This window comes from Cygnus olor, chromosome 1 (assembly GCF_009769625.2).
Source record: "Cygnus olor isolate bCygOlo1 chromosome 1, bCygOlo1.pri.v2, whole genome shotgun sequence".
Classification (NCBI taxonomy): domain Eukaryota; kingdom Metazoa; phylum Chordata; class Aves; order Anseriformes; family Anatidae; genus Cygnus; species Cygnus olor.
Genome location: NC_049169.1, coordinates 74,969,161 through 74,989,983, shown reverse-complemented (window position 1 = coordinate 74,989,983; position 20,823 = coordinate 74,969,161). Strand labels below are relative to the sequence as shown.

General features: G+C 37.5%; 1 protein-coding gene across 11 annotated transcripts in view; it reads right to left on the bottom strand.

Moving 5' to 3' along the window:
- The window catches only part of SCUBE1 (signal peptide, CUB domain and EGF like domain containing 1), a 215,800-nt gene that overhangs the window by 169,600 nt on the left and 25,377 nt on the right, over positions 1-20,823 (bottom strand). For all 11 annotated transcript variants that reach the window (XM_040545047.1, XM_040545042.1, XM_040545046.1 and 8 more), the window contains exon 3: positions 12,997-13,125. In XM_040545047.1, coding sequence (XP_040400981.1) covers positions 12,997-13,125 — 129 coding nt within the window. The remainder of the gene's footprint in view (positions 1-12,996; positions 13,126-20,823) is intronic.

The following is a 20,823-nucleotide window of genomic DNA, read 5'->3' as shown; positions in this document are numbered from 1 at the left end:
GGAATACTTTCAAATAATCACTTTAGGGATTTTTTGATGATTCACATACACTGAAACAGAACACCTCATTTTCAAGATGCCTGTATACTTATACATAAATTATGTTGGAGAAACTGTGCGAGAGGAAAAATCTTATATAAAAATGTACTTCTTTCCCATTCAAGCTTATTTTACTAAAAGAATTAAAAAAAAAAACACCTATGAGTTTTCTCTTTTTAGTACATTGTCTGATATAATAGCTAATACAAGAAAAGAATTAGAATGGAAAACTCTACAGTACATCCTACAATAAAAAATCAATTTTTTTTTCCTTGAAGAACTACACAATTTTAAATTTTTTTCATTTTTAAGGGAAAGCCAACTTTCAAGGTCATACAACAGAACGTTGTCCTCTCTGTATAGCTCTTCTTATAAGAAGAAAAAAAGACATGAAAACACGCCCACTAACATATGAACCAAAGTATACCCAAAAGGTTCCCAAAATTCTGGATGCCCAACTCTTGCTAAGGATTGTCTGTAACACTGCCTTCTAAATAAATTCAGCAAATACATCTTTCCATTCCTTTAAACTCTTCAGTTCTTATCATAGAATCACAGAACGGTTTGGGTTGGAAGGGACCTTAAAGACCATCTGGTTCCAACACCCCTGCCATGGGCAGGAACACCTCCCACCAGACCAGGTTGCCCAAAGCCTCATCCAACCTGACCTTGAACACCTCCAGAGATGGGGCATCCACAGCTTCTCTGTGCAGCCTGTGCCAGTGCATCACCACCCTCAGAGTAAAGAATTTCTTCCTTATATCTAATCTAAATCTACCCTCTTTCAGTTTAAAGCCTTTATCCCTTGTCCTATCACTATACCCCTTGACAAAGAGTCCATCCCCAGGTTTCCTCTAGGAACCCTTTAGGTACTGGAAGGCTGCTAAAAGGTCTCCCCGAAGCCTTCTCTTCTCCAGGCTGAACAACCCCAACTCCCTCAGCCTTTCTTCACAGGAGAGGTGCTCTAGCCCCTTGATCATTCTCGTGGACTCCTCTGGACCTGCTCTATCAGGTCCATGTCTTTTCTAGTGCTGGGAGCCCCAGAGCTGGATGCAGTACTCCAGGTGGGGCTGCATGAGGGTGGAGATTCAACTAAGGTATAATCACTCTGTTGAGGAGGTTTTACTATAGTCCAACGCTTACTGCTGTAGCAACTTTCTCTTCAGTTAATATTTTCTTTTGTAAAGATAGAGTAGAAAAGCTTTACCCTGATTCTCATTTCTGTTCCTATGGCACAATAACTCATGTCTGCTCCAGTCTTAGTTAAGAAAGTACATACCAATTGTTTCCAAACATTTATTTCCATAACCTATAAGGCCCCTTAACAATAAATTTTGCTAAATCCTCCAAATTCTCTAAACAATCATTCTTGTAAACTATGTCCAATTTTAATTAATGCTTTAATTACTCACTATTACTATTATTTGTTAGTTACAGGCTTCACAAAGACAAAATAAAAGTTGCTAGTTCATGTTCATTCTTGCCCCTCTTTTATCCAAAACTACTTATTGTGCTCTGATACAATTTCTCTAAGCACCGTGTACACATGGAGTATTTTGAGATGCTCAAGAAGGATCTGGACTGAAGCCTGCAAAAGCAGTAAATAACAATCCTGTCTTGTAGTCTTATCCAAACTTTCAAGTTTGCACATTGTACACTAAAGTCAAAAGGATAATGTTAAAACACCGAAATTCATGGAAATTATCAGACAGCAAAAGCAGGCACTACAGAAAGCTGAGGCTCTGGAATCTACCTAACAAGGGTAAGTTCACTGCCAACCTTTCAACTCATGCTCAAGTCTACTGGAAAATAATTTTGTCTAAAAAATTGTTCTAATTTGTCTAAATTTTCTAATACAGCAAGCAACTATGCAGCAGCTATTATTTTCAATGGCTAATTTCTCAACTGTTTAAATCATGCTGCTTATCATAAATCAACACTGCCAAGAATTGATTGCATTCTAGAGCACAGTATAATGACAGTGACTATATTTGGAATCAGAGACCAGAGAATTTTGCTGCTCTCTGCTTTGTCTGTATTTGTTTGATTGTTTGTTTTGTTTTTTCTGTAATCCATATTCAATTTTCACTGGTTATACATAATTTCTGGGACTGACACATACATTATAGGCTGAAATCCTACACCTTCAGGTGAAGACATGGTCTCTCTTGCTTTAAGAAAGATTTACACACAACATGGATCCCAAACTTCTGGTTAATTTTAGTATATTTTATAGCATTTATCTCAAGGTATACATCAACATAGGCCCTACTGGCTTAGAAATTATTTATTTTTAGAAAGTTGAGATGAATTAACAAAAGATATGAAGCTAATACAAACAACATAAAACAGTAAAGATGCACAATCCAGAATAAAACTGTGACTTTGATGAACTAAGACACAGCCACCTACAGCAGTGTTAGATCAAAGAAGAGCATCCATATACAATTTAACTTATACATAATAACTACACACCCTAAGCAGATTATTCTTTACTTTTCTGTGTGTTCCATGCAGAGAAATCTTTACTGTGACTTATTACCTCCTCCAGGGAGTAAGTATTCAAAAAAAAAAAAAAAAGACTCAGATAACAAGAAGACTTGAAGAAACAAGAGACTGAGATTGATGTGGCTGTCACATAGCTCCTGGTTTCTTAATTTATTATGACAGTCTGAGAATCTTACTTCACAGTTGACAGCAACCAAGATTTATTCTACACTTCTGATTATTTCCCTATACCTAACAAAAAACTTCAGGCCTACAGTGATTTATATACTCTCTTGTTTCAGTACTTCTTAGATCGCATTGGCTTAAGAAAGCAAACATAGAGCAAATTAACATGTAAAGAAAGTTATATGTCATTTGAACACAAAAGATTAATGTCAGGTGATCAAACATCAGAGTAATTCTGAGGGGAAAATGTTCAGATACAGAATTAGAAAAAGCACAGTTTTATAACAAAAGCAGTGTGTTCAGATCCTAGTTTCAGAGAAAGCTGGATATTGGAGGCCTTTCCATTGGTCACAATGAAAATTCCTTATTTTTATTGGATTTCCAGAGTGAACCTGGATGCATTTTCAAAATTAGTCTCCAGTTTTCAGACTTCCTAGAGCAAAAATCCTATTTTCAAAGGTGTTAATTGACTGAATTCTATGGAACTACATCTGTGGGGAAAAAAAAGGGAGCAGTTCATCTAAGCTACAGAAAATACACACCTTATGATCTGAGGATCACACACCCAAAATACCTATTTCTCTCTAGTGACTTCAAAGTGAGTACAGATAGATGTCTTATATGCACACGTTTACACTCCACTAGCTGAACCTCAGCCCAGGACATTTAAAGTAATGGTAGTTAAATGTTTTTCAAATTTGCATTGCAAACACAGTGACAATGATTCTCATCCATCTATCACAGAATCATCAAGAGATGAGGCTGAAATTGCTCAGTTTGAAAATTTCTAGTTACCAGGTGTCATAAAACTAAATCTGATATTTACAGAGGGGAGAACATTATAACTAGTATGTTACTTATAAGCCCATTTCAAAGGAGACATATAATTTATTTCTAGGACTGTGCTACCACTTACACTATCCAGACTCTCACAGCATGCAGGCAACCAAATAATAGAAATAAACATACATGTACAGAAATTGTATGTAAAAATCTAATACAGAGTTGCCTATGGAACATTTACTTCTCATCCTAGCTTTCATATTTGCTCAGCATCTACTCTTCAGTCTGCAGAACAGCAGTACATGTTATAAAGTCTGATGCATGCCCCTGTACCACAAATACTAAATACTTAAAATTGCTGTGATGAATCACAGCTGTTATCATTCATCTAACATACAGACTGATGGAAGATTTGAAAACAGTAATACAATAAAAACTAGTTCCCCAAAGAGACATATCACAAAGCAATCACAAAGACACAATCACTGCCGGTCATCATTTGCAGAAGTAGAGAATACATAAAGGTTTAAAACACAAACACATTTCTACCATTAAAACTTGCATTTCAACACTTTTCACTATGCCTGTAAATATATATTATACAGAGAGCCATTCCCATCTTGTGCCTGGGCCCCTCAAATTTAGAACAGATCTCTCCATTACTCAACCACTGAGCCCTGATTCGGGAGTCTGGCTTCCTTCTCTTAAGACGTAAAATAACTGCTGAGTCCTAAAGTTCTGCTCAAGAAAATCTCTCACTGGAACCACTGGAAATGAGTTTCAAGATTTAGATTAATAACTTTCTCAGAAAACAAAACAAAACAATAGAAAAACTCATGTAATTTAATAAAAATGAAGAATTATGAAGAGAAGGCTATCGGGTTTATTCAACCCTCCTCTGTCTGCCAAGGTGTTTAAGATTAGCAGCCATGAAAATCTGTAAGAGAGTGATAATATTATCTGATTGATAATATTATCAGAGGCCCTGCTGACGTGCTGGAGCAGGACAATACTACGGCTCATCTAATAGTGTCCTGGAAATAGGAAAGAAGGGCAAGGAAAACTGGAAGACAGCCAAGAAAATGGACTACTTTTCTCAGTTTCTCTTTAAAGTATTTATGAAACTAAAAAACAAAATGAAACAAAAACTTCCCAAAGTTGTTTAGTTTTATATTAAAAATGTTCATATTTAAACAAAAAAAATCTATTTGAACTGTTGGGAAACAAAGAAAAATAAACATAAGTAATAAAGTATTCATTTGGAGTTCAAGCAAGCAACACACTGCACACAGCTGTCTGGAAATGAAGAAAAATAAAGCCGTATTAAAAGGAAGGCACTGGTTCCTTTAATCATACTAGTGATTATGCAATCCTTAATCAGCTATGTACCACCACTTGACATTTTGCATCTGGGAGTTTTAGAAGCGATTTCACATACACTTGCAACTTTCCTCCCACTTCATGTTGACAGGCAAATTAGGTTATAAACCCCTGTACCTGTGTACACATTCAGACAAACCCAGGGGTAGAAATACATAGATTTCAGGTTCTAACTGTTGTGTTGTTGGTTTGTTGTTGTTGCTTGTTTTTGAAAGAAAAACTGGAACATTCATTGAAAAGGTACATTCATGAATGGTACAATGAGGTATACATACACATGCATACATACTAATGTTCGTTTTGTAATCTGAGTCAGACTGTAGGCTACTACTATCCAGTCAGGAATTAAGCTTACATGTCAGGATTGAAATCCCTTCTCTCTTAATATAAGCCAACAGATCTTAAAGGAGCTCAGCAAGACAAGAACTTGGGTCTAGATCCTAACTTCATACCTCAGAAGAAAAGAAATCATGTCATTTTAGACATGAGCCTGGTTTTCATACTGACTTGGTATCCCAAGAACCATTTTATAACAGGCAGATGTTACTTCGAGGACATCCAATCTGTTCCTGGTTTGTCTCTGAAATTTCTCCTTTAGCTGCAGGCTCCTAAATGACTTGCTATGTTGTTGCTCTGCCCCACCTGCCAAAGCTGGTAGACTGGTACCACTCTCGGAGCAGGTTCAGTTGCTCCAGGGAAAGCACTACCTCTCTTTTCCTGCAAGGAACTCCATGTGACAGTTACTTTGTCAAGAAAGGCAAAAAAACATCTGAGAACAGGCAAACAAAACACTGAAGTCCATTTTTCCAGGCTGAAAAATCAGACCTGCTGCCCAATGCACACCTTCAAGACTGGGGACATAACCAGGATTTTGCCATTGACTTTTTGGTACTGAAGTCAAGATGACACTGTGCTTGTATACCACATTGAACATTCAACTCTTGAAGAGGGCTCTGTGGAATTTATGATGAACACTAGAACTTGCAATCCTGGCTTAATTTTCATAAACATTTTCATAAATTTTCCTGGCTTTATTTTCATATATCATAATTTCACTCCGCTTCCTAGGACTCTTCTGAATCACAGACACAGGATCAACTGCTGAAGAACCATATGTCTTTATTGGACCACCAAAATCAATTCTTGTAGTTATTTCCAGAAGTATGACATACAAGACTTTATGACATTAATTGAGATATCATACTATTGGCGTCCAAATTTAGCGAATCTGTTACTTTCCTGTAAACAAGAGAAATCGAAGTTACACAGAATATTTGAAATAGGAGTGTATAAGCAGGGTTTCATAAAAGTAGGGATTCTATTCCTGACTATGTTGCAGACATCCTGTGTGAAGATCAGGAAGTCACTTTGCCTTAGTTCCTCATCTATAAAACAACTATTAAAATTATAATTCTTTTTCTTAAAGGATTTTGTGAAGACAAATCTATTAGTATTTGCAAGGTGCTCACATATGTTCCCATGTCACAGAAATTAATACCATGGAAAAACCTATAAATAAAAGAAATACATCTCTAAATAGATTATGATAAAATTTTTGTCCAGTTAAGATGAGTGCAACCTGGAAGAGAGAGGTGCTTTTTCAAAAAAACAATGCGAACTCCCTGTTAAAAAGAGACAATCTGAAGGGAGAGCTGAGAAAATAAAAACCAAAAACCTCCAACGAACAGAGAGCCGAGCAGCATTTCATATCTATTTATATTCATATCTGATTAGGTATGCAAAGAAAATTATCACTCCATGCAATTCAATCCTTTAACCTTTTAATCCTTTAACATTTTTCACACAGATTTGGTTTGACAAACGAACAGAAAACAATGAGTTGTGACAACTTTTTTCTATTTTTTTTTTTTTTAGGAAGAATTCCCCAACTACATGTACACAAAACTCTGCCTCCAGGTAAAAAAGACAGAAGAGAAGAATTTGGAGGAAGTATCACATGGTTGTCTCATATCAACGGCAATCACTTTTTGTTTTTACATATTTTTCTTTCACACTTTTTTCTCCCCATTTTTTGACAGTCTGATCAGAGATGGCTGAATTCCTGAAAGCCTTGAATGGTCGAATATTAGCTGACACGTAAGCCCTTTGGCAAGGAAATTTTGCAAAGTTAGGCTCACTGCTTTCTCACTCACATAGATATGGCACTCTCTTCTACTTTCTATTTCCAGATGCTGAATAACTTCTTAAGACTTGCTCAGGTATATCAGTAAGAACTGCTTTCACTAAGGTTTCTATCAAGCTTTTCCTGAATAAATCCCTAGGTTTATTAGTGTTAAGCAATGCTTCAGACCAAAACAGAATATAATACTCTCCCAGGAAGCTAATATTTTTATACAGTAGGGGAGAGATGAATCTAAGACAATAGTACTCCACACAAGAGTCCTTTAGGAGAAAGGCAAAATAATTCAATGCTTTTTCTGAATATCCAAGTGGAGCACACTACTGCAACTTTTTGAATTCTGCAACTGCAGTAACCAAACACTACTGCTCTACCTCATTCAATTCAGCAGGGCTATGAAGGCTAATCAATAAAACTGCAATTCTTTGCAGCAACCTTTTCTGGACTTGATGACTATTGTAACTTCCTTTCCATCTTCTCTTCCGCGCAAGAGAATTAAACCTTTTATTTCATTCTTTTGGCATTAGCCATCTTATCTACAACACTCATTAGTCTCATTGCTCTCTTCTGGCATCTTCCAAATGCAATGCCTCACACTGAACAGTCCTCCAACAGCTGAAGCCTAATCACTGCTTAAGGAGTAGAGTTTTTTTCCATATGACAATTCCTATCACAATAGCTTAAAAGCAAACAAAAACAAACAAAAAAAACACCTCACCCAGTAAATTTTCTCTTCTCCTCCTAAGTACATCTTAAAGCCTCTGTATTGGCAGCTAAACAAAGCTCCCTTGAAATTCTCAATGAAAATGCTAGCCTTCCCTATGGCATCCCCATCAATAGCATATCTACTTGTTGAAAGCTGGGTGTTGCACAACCAGTCTCAGTCTACCTCTTCTAGCACGTCTGCTGTCAAGGAGCAATTCTGCTCTCTGTCTTACTGGAAGCTTCCAACAGGATATGAAGACAGAGTACAAGAACGCCCAGATGCCAGAGGCCTCAATTCAATAATATACTTAGACATATGTAAAACTCCAATCTTCCTTCTTAATATTATATCAAAGAAGCTTCAAAAAAAAAAAAAGGCAAATTAGGAACACCTGTAAGTGTCATGCTGAATCAGAGATGGAAATGTATATTGAATAACTAGTTTAAAAGGCATAAGTGCTACTCATTGATTCTATGTAGTACAGATTCATATTTTACCAGTTAACTGAGAATAGAAACTGATCTACTACAAACAAGATTGGTAAAGTGTTCAGTAGTAATAGGAACGATGATCAGTTAAGCGATAAACTCTTCTAAAGGCAAAAGAGAACAGAAATTGATAGCCTGCCTCAATGGCTCAACACGTGAAAGACACAAAGAAGGAAAAATCGATTTATCAGTAAGATCATGGAGAAAAAATGATCAAACAGGAAAGAACATCTGGACCAGTGAGATAATTGCTTGCAAAAAAAACAGACTGGTATTTCATATATGAAAGAGGAAAACATATTTCACGACCAGTTGCAAATGAAGGATAAAGAAAACCCATTGCATGAGACCAAATATTAGTCTTGCATCCACAGAGCAGAATTTAGAGCAATTTTCAGAAAGAACTACTGCTATTCCATGTGATTATAGTGATAAAATAAATTATTTCTAGCCAGACAAGGATCTCATCATAGTTCAAATTCCCTGTGGTGTCATTTCATGTTATATTTGAGAAATTCCTCAATAAAAATGTCAAATAGAGAATGAGTCAGGTTCCCCTGAGGATGGTTTTGGACATTTTCCAGTACAAATTTTAGCCATGAAATCTTAACCAAACACCTCCTCCCAACAAATAAATAAACAAGAAATTTTGGTTCATTAGAAAGAAAGACAGAAATGTTGAAACAAGAACGCAGGAAAAAATACTTAACCTGTCAGCCACAGTTGATATAACTAGTTGTGAATATTTCAAGTTTGTTATTTATAAAGAAGATTGTAATTATCTTGCTATACTGACGTTACTAGAAAGACATCCAATGAAGGTTTAAAAAGAAATGTAAACACTCTCAAGAAGAGATGGCTTAAGATTTTGCACAGACTGAAGTCAAAATCCTGACACAAGTCTTCTCCATTACAATCTGTTTTCTAGAGGTTCCTAGGTGGCCTGCAGGACTATCATTGAACTATCATTAGCTCCCATCCCTAGGCCTTCTACTTTAAATGACTAGACAAAGATTTCTGGTGATCTGTGTGTGAGACATGCAGCCCAGGTCACTGAAAGAGCAATTCAGCTGTCTGAACGTAGGAGTCTGACACCATTTTAGATTCCTTATATTATCCCATCTGGCCACCAGCTCACACTCCAGATCTACAGCAGTAGATCCCATGTCACATCTGCCAGCTCCAGGGTGTTTTAAATGGTACAAGACACCTATGTTTAGGCGACCAAATTGCCCCCTAAGAGTTCTTGTTGTCTGGCTCCCTGTGTGCTGACAGAGCAGACCCCAACAGTAATGTCTGCAAGATCAAAAAATATGGGTGAGAAGTAGGTACAGTATAGTCTGATCTTGGTTCAGTCCCAGAAAATCTACTTCCATCTAAGCATATACACATCTGTGTTGCTGTATGAGAAGTTGGTTCAATCAGGGTTTTCAAAATCAATCTAAAGCGAATCTTACAGGCTCTTATATAAATTCATATGTTATGAAATACATATAATTCTTGTATAAATGGAAATGACAATTCTATGCAAGAATACCCAATGTTAAGTACCCACTTAATCTACTTAATCTGTTTACAGACTCAATTTCAGCATGCTGATCGAACATTACATTCCATTTAGGGGTGTAATGTTTTGGGGGCATGGTTTGGGGTAGAAAGGACCTTAAAGACCACCTGGTTCCAACACCCCTGCCATGGGCAGGGACATCTCCCCCCAGATCAGGTTGCTCAAAGCCCCATCCAGCCTGGCCTTGAATACTTCAGGGATGGGGCATCCACAGCTTCTCTGGGCAGCCTGTGCCAGTGCATCACCACCCTCAGAGTAAAGAATTTCTTCCTTATATCTAATCTAAATCTACCCTCTTTCAATTTAAGGCTATTACTTCTTGTCCTATCACTATACCCCTTGACAAATAGTCCATCCCCAGGTTTCCTCTAGGCACCCTTTAGGTACTGGAAAGCTGCTGTAAGGTTTCCCCATAGCCTTCTCTTCTCCAGGCTGAACAACCCCAACTCCCTCAGCCTTTCTTCACAGGAGAGGTGCTCCAGCTCTCTGATTATCCTCATGGCCCTCCTCTGAACTCACTCCAACAAGTCCATGTCTTTCTTGTGCTGGGGGCCCCAGAGCTGAACGCAGTGCTCCAGGTGGGGTCTCATGAGAGCAGAGCAGAGGGGAAGAATCACTTCCCTCACCCTGCTGGCCACGCTGCTTTTCATGCACCCCAGGATATGGTTGGCTTTCCAGGCTGCAAGCACGCATTACTGGCTCATGACAAGCTTTTTATCCACCAATATCCCCAAGTCCTTCTCTGTAGGGCTGCTCTCTATCCACTCATTGCCCAGACTATATTCATGTTTGGGATTGCCTTGACTTAGGTGCAGGTCCCCTGCACTTGGCCTTGTTGAACCACATCTTGTTCGCACAGGCCACCTCTCAATCCTGTCACAGTCCCTCGGGGTGTCATCCCTTCCCTCCAGTGTATCAACCACACCTCTCAGTTTGGTGTCATCCACAAACTTGCAAAGGATGCACTCAATCACACCATCCATATTGCCGACATGTTAAATAGTACTGGTCTCTATACATACCCCTGAGGAACACCACTTGCCACTGGTCTCCACTTGGACATCGAGATGTTGACTGCAACTCTTTCAGGACAACCATTCAGCCAATTCCTTATCCACCAAGTGGTCCATCCATGTCTCTCCAATTTGGAGACAAGGATGTCATGTGGGACAATGTCAAATGCTTTGCACGAGTCCATATCAAAGACCATTCATTAGCTGCGAATATTCAATTTGCATTTGAGGAACAAACTTCCCCAGTCTGGTCCCAAAATTAAAAGGCAATTGTGACCTCTTTTAGTGTCCTAAAGTTACAGAGTGGGAGACAGCGAGCCCTTTGCTACCATTCCCACTCATTGTCTGTTCACTGCATCTCTTCTGGAGGCAACATGGTTCCTAACATTTTGGAAGTAATACAAAATGCCAGCTCAGAGAAACATGAATACGGGCAGACACTGATTCTGACAAACCTGTAAGATCTCTTGGCAAGCTTTGGAACAATACTTGGAACCAGAGCCACCTGTTAAACACAGTGGCTTATATTATTTTAGGCCTTTTCTGCCAAAACTGTCTGAATAGAAATCTATGAAAAGAAAATTAGAAACCTCTCTCTGTAAACCTGTATATTTCACGATCAGAGAGCAACAACACAGGCAGCATGGGTCCAAGATAATCCCACAGATCTCCTGAAGGGTTCATCTTGTATCAGGTCCCTCCCTTTTCCTGTTCATAACTGCAAATATACATTGCCCTATCTCTGTAGGAATCACTTGGAAACAAAGTTGGTAATAGCAAGCTGTTCGAAACAACATACTTGCACATTTATTAGAATCCCAGGTAGCTGAAATATTTGATTGGGTTCTGTTCAGTTAAGAGATATTCGTGAACAATAGCATAAACAGTTTTTCTTTCATTTTCAAATGAATAGCTGGCTGCTCTTTGTTTAAGAAATACCACTTGCACAGTTAATCATTTGACCACCTCAGGTTGAGGCAAATAAATATATTTAGTCTGTTCTATGATAAATGAAATTTGGAAGTTTGAGTCAGAAACCTGTCAATGGTCAGGATGTATAATCCATCTGAACAAATATACTCAGTTTGAAAATGAACGAAGTAGGAAATACATCTACTGAAAAGCTAACCAAAACCCTGCTCAGAAATTCTAGTTGTTCTATAGCTTTAGTGAGTGCAGGCTGGTGTTACTATACATTATGATTTCTCGTTCAGTACCTGATTTTTTGATTTTTCTTGCAAAGAACCCCAGCTTTACCAAAGTAAAGATATTGCGTGACACAGATGAAATATCCCTTTTCTTCACTGCATAATGCACATCAATTTGAAATGAATTTGGTAATGCATCAAACAGCGGTTGTTGCAATTATATTGGGAATATTGAGAAAGACAATACGAGTCCTATGCACTGTGACATAACTAGAATGACTATCAAGTCAGCAGGTAAGGGAAACTGGATGTAGCAGTCAAAGTTTGTTTCCAAGTAATTGGTATGATGAAATTAAAACATAAAACACAAACTTTGTTTTCAGTATATAGGATAAAGCCCACCTCTTTAAAACAGAGCAATGGACATAAATCAAAATCACAGATCCCCAAATCCTAAGACTGCTGATACAACTAAGATCCTGCTCTGAACCTGTTTTTGTAGAGTTAGTGGACTGTGCCCATTTCCTTTGTAAACATCTATTACTGATAACTATTCTTCTGCCTTGTTTTATTGTCTAAGTATTCCTTCATCACAGCTGCACTTTTAACATTCAGTATCTGTTCATACAGCACTTTCAGGAATCCTTTTACCCTAAAAAGGGGGAAAAGAGGAAGGGAAAACTTTAAACTTATGACTGGAATTACAGAACTTGGAAGAAATAGGCAAAATATGTATGTGTTGTAGGGCAGATTACTTTTCTTAAAAAAGAAGTCCAAACATCCAGCACAAGCCTTGCTTAAATGAAAACAAAAAACCAACCCTGACCTCCAATGTTAGAGATTGACAAACTGATTAGAGCATGTTAGGATGATGAGTGCCAACTTTAATGGTCTGGTCTAAACCACACTGGAGTCAATAGAAACACTTCAACTTATTCAGTGGGATCTGGATCAGGTCTTCATCGAAAACATGTACGAGCTGACAAAACGCTGCCAGTACATCAGGCTTTCTTACCACAGTCATGAAATGAAACTTCCTTGCCAGCATTCACTACTTACCAAGACAGTTGTGGCCATCATGGGCTAACATGAACCCATCGTAGCAGGTACATCTGTAGTTGCCTGGAATGTTGATGCACTCATGGACGCAGCCCCCATTGTAGAAGTCATTTTCACACTCATCAATATCTAAAACACAAAAGGAGGATAAAGAAGTTTTTGTAAATAGAGAATCCTATGAATACAGGAAAATCCTCCAGCCAAGCATGATCTTTGAATATATGCATGCTCCTAATCATTCTATACACTTATATTGCATATTCCATCCCATAGATGGCTCAGGGAATTATGGGCAGATTATATGAGGATCATATGAGACTGATATTCAGCAAGCTCATGCCTAGAACACTCCTTCCCAAATTAACTGTAGTATGACCACAGGAAACAATGATATGTTTTCAGAAAATTTTCAAGTGATTTTGGTATATTTTTATATTTAAAATGTACTTTTCATTTTCTGTTTAAAATAATCAAGCAGACAATGAGTTAAACCATACTATTAATACAGTGTAATAGATAAAAGTATGCCTTCTTTAACCAGAAAGTCTTCTCAGCACAAGGATGACTTGATATATTCCTGACAACACATAAAGCTGTTTTTCTGTGCAATAAATCTTGAAAGACACCATTTCTGAAATAGCTGTCACAGTCTGCTGAGCTCTGTGAAGTTGCTCTTGATAACACAGTACAGTTTTGTCCGTCTCTTTCACTTTCCCCAAAAAGAGCAGCCCTGTTATAATTTTCTCTATTATTTCACATGACAGTGACAAAAAAATTTAAAGTTTTATTCTTAGAAAGTATGTTAGAATTACTGTTAATTATGTTTTGTACACTGGCATGCAACTGGAAAACCACCATGAATGACAAGAGATATTAATTCTATTTCAACTGCAAACAATTCTATTATGATCTTCCCTGACTCATATTTAAAAAAAAATAAAAAAATCACTTCTTCACTCATTCTAGAAAGTACAAACTTTCTTCTTTTTACAGATTGTATCTTGACTTACAGATGGGATGTCAGCATTACAATTGCTGCTGTGAATCAGTGGCGCACATCAACCAACTAAAAATACACAAATAATTACAGTCTCATAACTTGATAACTGTCAGCTCTAAATCTGCGGTGTGCTAAACCAAAGTCCCCACCTACTGTCCCTAAGTTACATAGTGCGTGATATACTGATAAAGACATCTTCAGAAAATAATCTGTTGGTACATTAAAGCTATCCTGCCTGTACATTTCAAATATGCCTTCCATTGCAGAGGTGGATGACATACTTTGATATTAGGATCACACAGACTCTCTCTCTTTTTTTTTTTTTAAACTTTCAAAACTATCACCAGAAAAGCTTAGCTACCTGGTATCATACTCAGAAACAATCCCAAAACAGCATGGTAGTCTGGGAAAAACAGATTCTTCTGAAAAGACAGCAGAGACTCAGTCGTTCACTGGCCCTTCAAGCATTTCTGCCCTTGGTCTGAATCTAAGTTTGTCCCTCCTAGCACAATCCTTTGAGATGTTTGATTTGGCAGAGCACGGACAGGCCCCCTCCAACCTTCTTTGTAGGTCTTCCCCCTCAGGTCTGCCTGCCCCAGAAACCTCCCCTAACCTCAGAATAACCTATGTCTCTGTCCACTTCCATCCAACAGCTTCGAAGCCCTCCTTCTGCAATCTCCCCAGCAGTTCAAAATGGGAATTACTAATTTAACTCTATCTGCAAAAACAGTTAGCTTTTTTTGTAACTCAGAGTTCAGCACAACAAAAATGCTGGAAACAAGAAGGTGGAGAAAGGATCTTAATAAAAATAATACCTACTGATGAAAAGTAAACTTCCTAGACTTTGAACCACTCATCTATTCTGAAAAATTCCCATCTTTCACTAAGTGCTCTCATCCGTTAGCTTTATCAATGCCTAGTCAGTGCAGTCTGCGGGTGTGCTCTGCCTCCCAGAGCCCAGTATGACAACAAAAAGCATCATTTGTGATTTTTCCTGACAACACTAACCAGTAAATCAGTTACTGCTTATTGGGGCCATTCCGAACACAGCTGCACTACAGTATTGCAAAGTCCCAGAGATGCTCTCCTGTCTTTATAGCCCAGTAAACCTGGGTACACATTTCTAGAGAATTCTAGTGAGCTCTCCACTTAATAAATATTTGCAAGGTTACTTAACCACTCATGAATATTGTTAAAATCTTCCTATCATTCTAGGGCTACAAGGATAAAATCAGAGACCTACAGTAATGTCATGCTTTAAATGGGCCAAGTCACTAACTGAAAAGCACATAACAGGACTTTGGTGTCAGGTGTGTACTTTAGTACGCTCCCGGGAAAAAAGATAACTTCATTTTAAGATTTGTTCTTAACTTTCATCCAGCACCCAGTTTTGTCTGAAGAGGAAATTCAGAAGACAGTGTGATCAGTTGTTACGTTACTCAGCATCAGACTGCAATGCACTGATCAATCCACTTCCTTTTTTCAATGAATTAAGTAAGACTATCTGTTTAAGCAAGCAACAGGAGAACCTTACAAAGGGACAAAAATCAAAGAAACAAAGCCTTTTGAATGCTTACCCTTTATATAATACTGATTTCTACAAAGCTGTACTGTGATTAGAGGCACAAGGTGCTGATGTAACACAAATACTTAAGTTCCAGAAAGGGTAATCTAGCAGATACATAAACCAGAAAAACAATGAAAGGAAAACATTTTTTCCATCTCTTTCTCTCATGAAGTTCCCGTTATGTTAGCTTTTGCCAAAGGATTAGAGGATTTCTTTTTGTACCCCAACAACTGTACAAAACTAGGAGTGAAGCCAAACATTCTGCCTATTTTTAAGAGACATGATGTGCGACTTTTTTTTTTTTCCCTGCTGTTTCTTCCCCCTCTGAAAACACAATTTTATTTCAGAGACATCATCTATTGGCTGAGTGGAATTGCTATCTCCAGTACTTCTAGTAAAAAAACAAGAGGATATGACTGTTGATTTCAACACTTCAAAAAATATATATACATATTATCACAAAACCAAACCAAAGCCAAAAACCCTCAAAGTTGAAAGGTTAAACTTCTTTCAAGTTCCAACTGCACCAAGAGAAATGCAGACATAGTGCCTGCAAACAATGCAAACACTACTCTATCTTCTCATATCCTTGAAAAAGGACATTCTTTAAAGAATGCATTAATGAAAGTGTTGGACAACTGTAATTTACAGGCAGAATATTACATGTGACATGGCAGGATATGGCTTCCTCAGTTAGCCTAATACAGCAATAAAAGCAATAGAAATGCATTCAAAAATACAAACATTACAGGCTTGCTCTTAATCTGTTGTAAAACTCAAAATTCCCAGGGGCCAGCTATGTTTGCTTCCTTTTGTTTAGGTCATATCCTATTATTCTTTTTTCCCTGTAGTTGATAGAACTGGTTGTTAATCAGATTGTTGGCTCCAAACAGCTCTAACTCAGAAAGTTAACTTTTTCTACTAATTTTGTACCTTCAACTATCCTTACAATTTTTTTTAGTGTTTGGTTTAATATTGTCATTCACTGTGAAGGAATTGCCATAACACAAAACCAAAACAAGCAGGTACATGCAATGTTGAATTAGCAAGGTTTACTGCAATCCAGCTCTCAGTGGGAAGCCTACGGTTGTATCTGTATTGGCCAAATATTGATTTTTGTATCTACATTGGCAAAATATTGGCAAAAAAAGAGTTTTTACTCCAAGTAATTCCAGCTGTGCAGACAGGCAACTCATGGGGTATCTGGTGAAGAAAATGCCAGAATAGGTTCCCTTAAAAAAGTATTGTAGTTTTCCCTCTAGAACGAATTCATTTTATATGGTATTACACTGGCAGCAATTATTGAAGCTCTGGAAAAAAAACTAAATATACCAAAATAGTTAAGGCAGCATAGGGCCATTTATAATAATGATACAGTCTGCTAACAACCTATTTATGCTTACTGCATTTAAATAAGACAGCAACTCCCAAGGCCAGAGCTGGATGTGTACAACCACATTTTCAGTTGCCAGTGAGCTAAGTTCTGATCGTCCCTTTCTGGAACTGGTTTGGGAAATCTTGAAAATCCACTACTTGTTTCAAAAGTTTTTAAAGATAACATTATTGGGAGAAAAAAAAAGATAAAAAGAAACTTGCTTACTTGGGGGTACAACTAACTGTATAGGTTCATCTGTCTCACAAGATGAAAGACGCTTGTATACTACAGTGTAAGTCCTTCTGGAAAGCAGAGGTGAATCTTTTTGTTACAACCTGGAACTCTCTTTCAGCAGCCCTAGGGAATGCAGCCATGTCATACAATGCTATTGTCCTCCTCCATCAACTTGCTACTTAAAGGGTACATAAAGGACAAGCCTAATTATTATATAAGCATCCAATAACTTTTTAAAATTCTAGACAGTTATCTGAGAAAATCTTAGCATTTGATAACATAAGGAAGTGCTGTAATTTGCAATCGCTGAATTTGAGTCATAGGAAGAGAATCTGAAGTTGTCTTCTTTACGTGACCTAATTCTTTTTAGTCTGGCAGAACCTGTATCCATCTTATACAGACTGACTCTTCTCTCATTATTACTGCTGAGACTCTCAGCAGCCCAGAAATTTGTTTTATTTGTGTATTCTGCAACAAAGGGATAGCACTCTCAGAAGTCTCACGAAGTCACTGTGATTTATAAGCCTCCAGAGAAGCAGATCTGCCAGGAGCATATACAACTTGGCTAAGAAATGTTCAAAATAAAGCAAGAACCGATCTCTTCTGCTTCCAGCTTTCTAGTTTCAGCAGAGTATAAGACATCACTATGTAATAACTAATGTCCAAAATACAAAACAAACTGTAAAACAGACTGAATAAATGCTTGTTCCCATTTTATCTAAACAGTTTCAGCCTGCTATCATGAAATTTGCTGTGCACTAACCATCTTTTCCAAGCAGAAGGCTGCAGAGACATTGTTCTAGGAAAGTATAAAATCCACCTCCAGCAAAATCCATTCCGAGTCTTCATGAAACCAGTTGCCACTCATCACATCCTCAAATGTCCAAAAATCCTTACAGCACATACAAGAAAATGTATTTGTTAGCACAGCTACAGATCATTGTGGACAAAGCCACTGAAATCAAAGGAAACCTCTGTGTGGAGTTGACACATTTTGGATCAGTGTCACAGCTGAACTGTCAAAGATGCCTTATGGCTATTAACATGCAAGAGCAAGAATGGCTGAGCCCTGAAAGTCAATGAGCCAAATTCAGCTTTTAGTGTTGAATTTCACAGATTTCTACAGAAAATTGGGAAGTGTGCATTGTAACAACCTTTATCTTGGCATCTATCAAGGACACAGATCCCAACACTCACCACGCAGCAGAACTTCAAAATAGGAGTAGGATTGGGTAAAATATGGGTTCATTTGAAAGTACTTCTAGACTACTAACGTAAGGGAAAACCTGGAGTTAATTTAGTAAACACAAATTATAATTGACTTTGAAAGAAATAATTTATGTGCTTGGACATTTTAAAATAAATAGCCAAAGGAAGCTGTCTGCCCTCATCAATTTCTTCTAAACTAAAGAGCCATGTACAAAACTAAGCATACAGGTATATTACACAGATGTGGGGTATTTCCTAAAGCAGTTGGATCTATAAAACAGCTAGAAAAATAAATATTAAATTCTTTGTAACTGTACCTCAATGGACAAATCTACATATTTATTCAGTATCTAAAGAAAAAGATATTTCTGTTTTCATCTTTATCTATTAATCTAGCTGCTTTAAACAAAACACTGCCAAGGGGCATTATGGAGACGTTAAATAACATTGTCTTTAAAGACTTGCCAAAGGAACCATGTTTTTACCTTCATGCTCCATGAGAGGTTGCTGCTAGCCCTTGTTTCACCTACAGAAGACAAAGCATACCACTTGCAGAATTGTGTATTATCAGTAGTTTTGCACATATTGCCTGTTTCTCCAGAACTGGTATGCAGCAAAGGACATTGCAAAATGCTGGAACACTTATTTCCATGTGGTAACATTTTGCACTTTTATGGCTTCTCTCTTAAAAGGCCTTAAAGAATTTTTACTGATTCATTACTGAGTTTGGTCACTGTTCCTCCCAGAACTAATGCAGCATCTTCATGGAAAAAAAAAAAGAAAAAAAAAGCCCCATACTAGCTTCCAGTTCTTATACAATTAAGAATAAAGCTACAGTGTGAACAGAGCTTTTTTTCATACGATTGGGAAAGAAGTGACTTTGTAATATCTAAAGGTGAAATGCCCTGGGGTGAAATCCCAACCCTACAAAAGTCAAGAGGCATTTTTGGCATGGGTTTTGTGGAGCCAGGACAACATTTTTTCTGGGATGTATGGTAAAGAGATACCAGAGACAGGATCAGCAATTAAATTTCTTGTTCCCACTTACAAATTCAGAATAAGAAGCAGTGTAGCATCAACACTGTTACATTACTTTTAAGGAAGCAGGCAGAAATGTAGTAACATGCCAACTGACAAGAATACGAACGAAAAAAGAATACGAACAAAAATGACGAAGAATACGAGCTCCTGGATCATAATCAGATCAACATCTGATATATTTTCATGGCTTTTGCAGTCCCCAGATCTAGTCATTAAAAAGAATAAAGCCACATTAGTCCCACATGGGAATATTTATATATACTCTGGTTCTTTGGCAGATTCTACATTTAATATACTTTCAGGAGTAACACACACCCTGGATAACCTGAACTGTGTAAGGTATTTGTATTTCCCATATTGAGTTGCACTTTCCTGCCAGAAAAAAAGCTCACACAAGTTAAAGACTGTTTTGGTTAAGTGCAGCCCAAATTTGCTAGAAGTTCAGCTCTCTTTGGAAAGCATTCAACCAGAACAAGACAACTAAAATGATAAGATTCCCAAGGAGTTCAGCATCAGCAAATTTCCACACGTTCAAAATTACTTGAAGCCTTTCAGTGTTCTGCTCTTAACATTTGCAAGAGTTGACCCAGCTAGATGTTTGAAGAATCAACTGGTAAAACGTTACCAATTCTTCTCAATATGACCTGCTGATACTCTGCTTCCCTCTGTGACTTTTGTGATGGATGAATTTTGCACCATATTCCAAGTCCAAATTTTATGAAGAAAAAATTGACATAACAAGAAACTGATTCATTTAATTTTTTTCTACTCCAAACAAACCCTTGACCTCCATTTCACAATGAAGTCCATTTCCAAAAATCCCTCACCATGAAAAACTTCCTAAGTCACTTTTTCTGTAAGAGAAAACAAATTCAAATTTATCATTTGTCACATCTGGAAACAAATCTGTCTCCTTCTGATATATATATATTTTAAATACTCAAAAGTGCTAACATCTTTATTCTTTAGATGTTGTGACCTTGGAAACATCATGATCTAATGAATCAAAGAGGAACGCACTGCAGTTTTTATGGCTTTCAAGTTGTCATGATATTTTCAAGGCGCTTGTGCCCAAGAAAACTGTAAAATTTGATAGCCATTAGGACTACTCCGAGAGCCAAGGTGAAGGGTGAGCAGGATGGGAATGGGGTAAAACCAGAAAATACAGTCTAAGGTTTCTCAGTGGAGAAAGAAAAGAGTAGAACAGGTACAATAGGTTGTTTAGTATGAGGGTTTCTTGCAGTTTAAATCCCTCAACAGCCCTTCTACTAAGGGCACTGTCCTTCCAGTGTTTTCCATGTTAGCACATCCCTGAAGAAAAAAAAAAAAAAAAAACACTCAATTTTACAACTTTCTTCAAAAATGTCACAAAGCTCTATTTTCCACTATTAAAACAGCAAT